This window comes from Ipomoea triloba, chromosome 10, assembly GCF_003576645.1.
Source record: "Ipomoea triloba cultivar NCNSP0323 chromosome 10, ASM357664v1".
Taxonomy (NCBI): Eukaryota; Viridiplantae; Streptophyta; class Magnoliopsida; order Solanales; family Convolvulaceae; genus Ipomoea; species Ipomoea triloba.
Genome location: NC_044925.1, coordinates 2,812,783 through 2,822,301, shown reverse-complemented (window position 1 = coordinate 2,822,301; position 9,519 = coordinate 2,812,783). Strand labels below are relative to the sequence as shown.

General features: G+C 31.9%; 1 protein-coding gene across 1 annotated transcript; it reads right to left on the bottom strand.

Annotated features, from left to right (window-relative positions):
• Positions 1–849: 849 nt before the first annotated feature.
• Positions 850–1,732, bottom strand: LOC116032885 (precursor of CEP14-like). The gene has a single exon (XM_031275624.1). It carries the CDS (start codon positions 1,475–1,477, stop codon positions 1,172–1,174), a length of 306 nt encoding a protein of 101 aa, XP_031131484.1. The 5' UTR covers positions 1,478–1,732; the 3' UTR covers positions 850–1,171.
• Between the last annotated feature and the right edge of the window lie 7,787 nt (positions 1,733–9,519).

The following is a 9,519-nucleotide window of genomic DNA, read 5'->3' as shown; positions in this document are numbered from 1 at the left end:
GACTTTTTGTGTACAGTAAGGAAATATCTAGCTTTTGTGTTCAACTGAGTTATCATGATTTAGATGTTCTGCGGGGCTGGAATGTGGGGTTTTTGTGATTCGGAATTCAGTCTTTTGAGAACAATAATGACTTTTTTTTTTTTTTGGATTAATCAAGTAATTGATGTGTAGTTGAGGCAAATTAAAGCGCGAAAATGGTAGCAGATTTCTTGAAGCATCTAAATAGGGTGTTGTAAGGTCATGGTCCAAAGGCCCCTCGGTGATGAAGGGTTGGATTAAAGGCCATGGCTTTATCGAAAGCTACCGACAATATATCCATTGCACAAAAAGTCTCCAATTGCCCTTTTACCTGCCTGGCTAAACCGCGTTTCTCATCCCTCCCTCCATGTTTTTACTCAGTCCCACCAACACCAACAATCGACTCACAATACAAATGTTTTTTTTTTAAACCTAATTTTGAGGTCACCCCAGCGTGCAATATTGTTACGTTGTCGGAAAGTCAAAGCTCGGCGGCCGAGCAACCACAGTCCCACATACACTTGTCCTGTTTGCCCTCACATCCTATCCCTTCAATGCTAAACAGAGGATCTATCAGAGTTTCATTCTCACCCCCTTTACCACATAACACGTTATAATCAACCCGTTATTAGTATTTCAGGATCATACGCCACATTATAATCAATTGATTATTAGTATTTCAGAATAGTACCCCAAACGTCTCGATGTATCAAAGTTACTATCATATATGAACAGTTAATAGCTAATAACATTAGCTGATTGACCTTAATACAGAAAATTAGGTAACTTAAGATAGAGAAATTAAAGAAATTTATGAACATTTCCAGAAAATGAAACAAAAATTGCTACTATAAGTCATTTCATTTCATGAGCTCAATGATGATGAGTACAGATTCTTGAAGCATCCAAGGAATTGTGTCTCTTGAAAGTGAAAATCCATGATTAATCCCAATAACAAAAGAATAATTAAAGTATAAATCCCATCCCATAAACTTTAAGGAGAAAAAAAAAATTGGAAAAAGGCTATTATAATCTCCGGCCGGCTATACAGTTCCACCATCCAGTATCTATGTGTGTACAATATACTATACCCCCATGAAGAAAAGAATCCAAAATTGTATAGAATCGAAACAGGAATTGAAGAGTAACGTAGCTAATTGCCTATTCCGGGGGCGGGGACGGAGCGGAGAAACCGATGATCATCGACGGCGGCGAGGTGGCGGGCGACGAGCTTTTCGTCGACGGTGTCGGCGTGGCCTTTCTTGCTAGGGGAAGACGCCGGCACTGTGCCTTTGGGAAGCGCATTCTTGAACAGTCTATCGTCCGCCATGGACGGAATATTCTTGGTTTCTTCGTGAAAATCCGCGGAAAGCATCTTTCTGCTCTCGATGGAGGAAACCAGGGAAGAAAACACCAGCAAAACGGCGATCAAGAAAACGTATGATGAAGAACGAGCCATTCTATTCGATCTAGAGAGACAGGTAATTAATTTAAGGATGTTTTGAGAATATTGTGAGAATTGAAGGAGAAGGGTGCAGAGGACGAGGAAGATGAGATGGGGAGGTACAAAGGAGGTGAGGAGTTTATATATATACGGTGGGGGAGAGGTGTGGGTTCATAAACAAAACGTTGACGGCTAGGGTAGAAGAGAAGAGCGCAATTAAGCTTGGAGAGCAAGAATTGTTTAGGCCAAGTCAAATTTCAAACTCGCTCGTAGAATTTGTGTTTGGAAATTTGGGTGGAATTTCGTGTTAAGTTTTGGGAAAATAATAAAATTGGGGGGTGCCCCACGGCGGCGGTGGTGGCCGGGGGTGGTGGGGCAGACGCCGCGTGGACGGAGTAGTTGGGTATGGAGAGAGAAAGAGAGAAAGTCAAGAGTGAGATCAGCCGCCGGCCAATTCTCTAAGCTCCAAACTCATGCATGCATTATTCTTCACTCTACATTATATTCTCAGCCGCTCCATTTCTTTCTCACCAATTAACTATTAACTATTACATTTCTCAAAAAAAAAAAAAAAAAAAAAAACTACCGAGTATTAACTATTACATTTTAAAACAATTTATTCCGGATTAATATTATATTTTTCAATATAAATATTGTATTATATAATGACCGGATTCGTTTCATGAATAAAAATTTGTGAAATAATAGTCTCCCTGGAGACTCACTGAATTATTAATTGTATACTCTTCTATTTAATAAGGGTGTGTCACCATATTAATATGCCAAACTAAATTATTAATTGCGTTACTGTATTGTATCCTATACATTAGTACTGGATATAGTGTTATTGCAATTTGCATTTCGTCCATCACCAAAACCACTGGCAAATTATATCGCGATACCTGAATCTAGATGTATATTGTAATGTGAAACTAAGGTATGGGTATCAAAGTGATTGTTATTGTTTGGTTGATAGGTTTTGTGAATGCTATTATGGGTTTGAAATACCCCATTAATGACAAAACCCATATCCTTATTAAATAAGGGTTTCATTTCCCTTCCTCCTTTCTTCTCCAACTACTAATAATCATTGTCATTCCACCCAACTACCAAACATGCTAAATACTTTCACCAAAACCCATTACATTGCCAAGTATTTGATACCGATTCCGATTCCCATGTGCGAACCAAACGCACCCTAAGTCTATATATTCAAATAATACCTGAATTTGATACTTTGTAAATATATAATTTAAATTAGTATTTTTCTATATGTGATGTGTAAAATCAGATGGTCAATATTAATGCGTACTCTAAATTAAAACCATAAACTTATTTAAATTTTACATATTTAAATAATAATAATATAATAATAATAATAATAATGTAAATGAAACTAATTTGATATTTATATTTTAGAAAATAACTTATATAATACGTACTCCAAATATTTTAGTTTTGGAGAACGGGATGTTACACTACTACTCATTACCCCCCAACCCCCCTCATAAATTCAGATAGATCAAACATGGATATTTTAAAACAATATTAAAGGTTGACTAATCATCACTTAAACATCTTATTTTCTGTTTCTTCTTCTTTTTTTTTTTTTTTGGTATAAATTATACACACACATATAGGGATGGTTCAGATCAATGAGAATATGCTCCCACCTATTTAAGTAGATCAAGTTTTTGAAAAATAAGGGTTAAAAAGACCTGGTTAGTTTTATAAATATTGCAAACTTAAAAATTTACAATAATTATAAAATTTGACATTTTTTTTTTACTAAAACTCTCAACTATTGATGAACCCACCTATACACACACATATGACAAATCACTTATGAGACCATCTCAAGAATCTTCATCCGTGAGACATGACCGGTTTTCTCATAAGTATTACAATTTTCCTCATAAGTAACTATTAAACTCCTAATATGAAATTGTGATTTAAAAGTATTACATTTTTCATTAAAAGAGTCATATTTTTCCTCAATTATAGTTTTTAATGATTAAAAAAATTAAAGAAAAAATTTAGGAATTGTTTGATATATTATGATGATGAGTGATGACATAGTCATGTTACAATAGTTTGACATTACCTACAATACAATTTATTCAATGTGATAATATCATCACACTAAGAAGAATCAATATATATCTTTGCACCTTTAACAAGTAAGCTACCATAGTACTACTCACTAAACCAACCAAAAATATTAACAAAATTTGTTTCTCTGGCATCCATTATCTACAAATGGGAAAAATCGTATATATATGCAAATCTTTTATTCAAAACAAAGTGAAGTAACAAACAAGAACTTGGCCTATAGAGCCAAGAAATGGTGACCCATTTTTCTTTGCTCTTTGATTTTAAAAAATAAAAAGCCTCGAATTGGCTACCTATGATAGCTATAAATGTTCAATGGCTCAAGCCATTAATAGTCAGCCATAAAAAAAGTCAGCAAGAATGGCCTACTATACTATTAAGCAAAAGAAATGGCAACCTTTGTGAAATGTGGCTACAATGTTTAATTATATTTGTGTTTTTTTTTTTGGGATAACCGAAGTAATTTAATTTTACTGGATTAATTTTTGGACCAGACCCAACTATAAATTATATACTTTCAAATACAAAGAGATCCCGTCTGACTTAATTGAAGTTTAACCTGAAAATCTCATCAACAAATTGTCTGTGATAGAATTTGATGTGTATTTTAACTACAATTTTTTGAATCATTGTACCACTACTTTAGGCACAATGTTTAATTACTTGCTTTACAGTTTGCACGTCCAACATCGAAATTGTTGTAGGCTTAGACTTTTAGGGCATGTTTGGAGACCTTTAGGGAATGTATTTGTCCACATGGAGCCACGTTTGTAGTAGTAGGTGCGTTATTGCAATGAAGAATAGCAATGAAAGAAAATTGGAATATGAGCTGTAATTTCAAGATTATATATTCTTCTTACACGTAAGATATGTATTAATTAAAAGTAAAGAGAAGAAAATGAGCAAAGTACGTAGTTCTTGGATATGAGGTATGTCATTGAAGAATTTTTTTAATTCTTAAAATTAAAATTTTAATTGCATTATTCAACTTATTTAACTATTTTCTTTTAATTTTCTTCCTTGACTATCAATTTGCTAATTTTTTTTCTGGGCTAAGGAAAGCATCTACATATGTTTTAATTTTTGAAGTAAATGTGGGCAATCTGAAAATATTGTAATTATATATATGCGTGTGCGCGCGTGTGTATGTGCGTGTGTGTGAGGGTTCATGTGAGAATAATTTTTCCTGTAAAAAGTGTAGACACATCCACATTTTCTATATTGAGAAATTAAATGTTAAAATTTTATCAATGCTAAAATTTTTAATTTTAAATAATTATAAAATAAACCTCGCTCTTAAAAGTTTCAATAATTATAAAATTAACTCCATATTTTTTGCGGAGTACTAAATTCTTCAACTATTGATAAATTTTAATGAACAACAGAGTTCAATCTTCACTTTTTACAAAAGATTATGTTCTCCTTTCATCTCTGTCTCTATAGGAGAGAGACATAGAGAATTAGGGGTATTGGAAGAGAAACATTATTTTCAAAGTAAATGTCAAATTTTGCATGTAGTGTAAAATCAACACAAGTCACATGGCTTTGTCCAGTGCGTATCAAATTATAAATGTATGTGGAAACACATTTTACACTCTCACCACGAATAAGGAGATAAGGCGGTGCACCATTTTGTCTGCTCCAATTTATTTGCTTCAATGTTTCATTTTGACTTTCAAAACCTTCACCGCCACATATTTATCTCCGGCATTTCACTACCATAACAAATTACGACCTCTAAAATTTATATTACTCAAAAAAGTAGTAACTTTTTTTAGTCAAGTTTTAACTTTAATAATAATATAATTCCCGTCAAACTTTTGTGTTTTTCTTTTTTGTTTTCACACATTTATGAACATAATAAAACTCCCATTTTTATTATTAAAATAAAAGTTATAATGTATAAAGAAACTACATATATATAAGTTAATGATTAACTATCAAAAAAAACAAAAAACGAATTAAATTACAATTTTGCTTGGTCACGTGTGCGTTCATACACGTACTTCCAATATATCAACATGTAAAGACGACATTGTATTGTGTCATATATATACGCCGACCGGATCGAACAACATCATTTACATTTGCGAAGATAACAAAGTAATAAAACAATGATTGTAAATTGAAAATGTCATAATCCCTCTGTCAATTATCTGGGATTTCAGGCATAACGTAACGCTTACTTACTCCCAAACAAAATCTGCCAATTTACAATAAGCAAAGATGTGCATTGCCACATTATAAACCGGATTTCAGAACATCATTTATTGACTAGCTAGCATAAAGATGCGAAATAAGAAGAAATGGTTAACTACCATGTGTGTGATGATACTTCTGTTGTCATTCTAAATGGGTGACCATAGAACCAAATTTTGGTAGTTGGCATTGATTTTTTGGGCTGAAAAAAAATTGAGAAAGTATATAACAGATACTACTTTGTTAAGAATCATGAGTGTTTCACGGAAAAAAAATGAAAATTTTAAAAAATATAAAATATGAAATTCACGAGAAATGTGAAAATATAGAAAAATATTAAGGTATATTTGTAATATTTTTAAAAATATATTTTGAAATAATTTTATAATTAAAAATAATGTACAAAAAGAATATGATGACAAGGAAAATTAATCATCAACCACTGCTAATCTGGGTCTTTCTCCGTCAGTTTAACGATCTAATCGTCACTTGTGAAAATCAAACCTAAGTTCTCTCAAAATTTTTCTCCATAAAGAGAGTTCAATTGGCACTTGAGCTAACTCATTAGGTTGTTTTTATGTTGGTACTATTAACTATTGAGACTCTTAGATCTAAATTTATTTAGGTATTTTTTTTCACCATGTTAAAGAAAAAAGGGAGAAAAAAAAAGAGAAAAGAAAAGAAGAATAACCGAATTAGTGTAATGAACAAAATCCACAAGGAAACAAATGGCTGATTTGCCAAAGTTTGAAAAAGTAGCTTAGGGAGAAAATAATGAATTAATAATTTTTTTTTTTGAAACCGATGAATTAATAATTTAGTCCTAGTAAATCTCAACACGTGCAACGTGGGTAGGTTAATGTAGTTTGAAACCACTTTCTTAGTAACTGTATTAACTGTTAACCTTAATCTTCCGCACTAATCATGAGATTCCAGCTTAATTAATAGATGTAACTTTGTTCCTTTAAATTAATCTAATTACATATAAAAATAATAATAGGTTACTAATGTTTACTAAAATTGTTTAACTATGAGAAGGGTGTTGATAGTATTTGTATCGTCATACGTGTAAACAAGTTCGTTAATTAGTTGACAAGATAACGATACAAACACAGTAAGGCTAAATATAGATATGACTTATTAAAGTTAACGGGTTAGATTGAATTCTAAATACAAACAAAAACATGATTTTTAAATGGGCTAAACATACATAATGCCATATTTAGTTAACAAGTTTCGCGTCTACTTGACACAATAATTAAGATACGAATTTTGAAAGTGGATGTTCTGATAAAAATGACTTAAAGTGGACTGTCACCAATAAATATATGACAAAAAAATAGAATTAACTCTTACATTAAATATAGCAAATTAATCTTCTCAATATCTTCTCAGTCGAGCTCATCATACAAGGTATTTTTAGTCAGTACCCATAGTGGGTATTCTCGTTTGGTGTGGTAGGGATGAGTTTTGAAAAAAATCGACTCACTTGTACATCTAAGTGGAGGTGGATGCAGAAAGTATAAGGATGTGTTGGGTGGTATATATAGTCACCCCTATCCCATCCTAAGTCCTAACTAAACAATTACTACCGTTCATAATGATTGACAAGTAGTGTTTTTAAAATTTATCTCAACTTTTTCGTGTAGTAAATTTTAATTTTAATATTAAGTCTCAACCTCTACTCGATGCCTCCCAAAATAGTTTGACCTACAAAGGTCAGGTCAAATGAGAGAGGATATGCACCAACATATAGAAATTGCCATCCTTATTTATATTTCGTAGTCTTTAAAGAATTATACTTGATATTTGTTGTTGGAGATCGAGAGAATATTAATTTTGCATACATACATATAGATCACACGTAATACAATTCGATGTATCCGAATATATGTAAGGTCTACATATATCATATATGTAATACAATGGATGAACTCAAAGACTTAGATAATATTGATTAATTAAAAGGTTGTTATATCAATAAATTTTTAATTATCAATAGTTAAACTAACGTAAGGTCTACACATATATACTTATTAAAAAAAATTCAACGAAAAATAATGCATGGCACACTAAACAATTGTCGGTCAACTTTTATGCTGGCCTTTGAATTTTTTAAAATTATTTTTTGGTTTCTGATAACTAGAAAAATTCGTAATCATTACTCGAATATGTGCACTTATAAATTTTATTTATGTGTATTAATTTACAAATCACACATAAAAAGTAAACAACACTAGAAGGACCATGCACTAAAAGAATCTGGACAATAATCAACCTCGTGATCGGACCTCTTATGGCCCGGACCGACAAAACTACTAATGCGGGCTATACTTTATCTCCACCAACTTGAACATCCATTTCAATGCCTTTTAATATTTTTTTTTTTAAATAAGGGGTCTTCATCTTCTATTAAATTAAAAATTAAAAATAGAAAAATGTCAACCACAACCACCCTCAATAACATCTCTTTAAACTAATAAACAGACAGATTATTTAAATCATTTTTAGAAAGACAAGCTTATAAAAATAATGGCATTGATTGTTAGTTTAAGTGAGAGTGACAAATTAAATTGAATCATATGTCTTTTCTCTATTTTTTTTTTGCTCCTTCTTCTTCCATAACTGTCATGTGCATGTATTTATTAAACTACTATTCCCAAGACCATCTACCTAGAAATTATAAATAAGATTTATATTTATCAAAAAGTGTCCAAACATTAGGGTCATATTAGGATGTATTTAGACTGAACTAAGGTGTTTGGATTGACCTGGTTGCGCCAATTATTTCATTGATGATGGGATTATAAGCAAATCTAACTAGTCTAATAATCTTCACATTTAAGCCCAATAAAACATGCCCACGAAATTGATTTAGAGAGACTCCTCCAACAATAGTTATTGCGTGCTGTGTGGACCACAGTCCAAAAACGACGTCGTTTTTAATTTACATTTTTTTTTTCAGGTGACTGACTACAACATACAGTTTTATAATTCATAATGTACATTATTTTAAAGCATAATATACATTATTGTAAAGCATAATGCACATTATTCTAATTCATAAAGTACAAGATCTTACCCTGAAAGTTTCATTATTATAACACATTAACACATAATGTACAATATTCTAACTCATAATGTACATTATTCTAATTCATAACGTACATTATTCTAACTTATAAAATTCAATGACGTCGTTTTGGACCGTGGTCCGCATAGCTGTGTGAACCGCGACCCACACAATAATTTACCCTCATCCAATTGATCACCTTAAGAGAGTAGCTGGAGGCTATGGCTTAGGGACGGGAATGAGTTGAGGGTGGGTCTGAAAGGGCAACATCCATCATCTGATTTACTCTTTTTTTTTTTCTCTTTGATAATGCGATTCTAACCTCCTACTTCCTAATTTACACTACCAATTGAGTTTAAACTTATGATAAAAATGAGTAGAAAATAGCCTAAGATCATATATCATATTAAAAGTCGTCATCATTGACATAATATATATTATAGATAAATTGGTCCATGTAAGTATTATATTATGACTTCTATAATTAATTGTTGTAATTGTAACGTAACGCATACATTTGTTGAAACATAATGCATGTTTTGTGTAAGCCATTGTTTTCAAAACTGTGTCCATGATTTATGTGTGTGTGTAGCCATCCAATTTGTCAAACGGCAGGCACTACGACGTGCATGCCCACACACAAATTCTTATCAACATGGACCGTCCAACATTG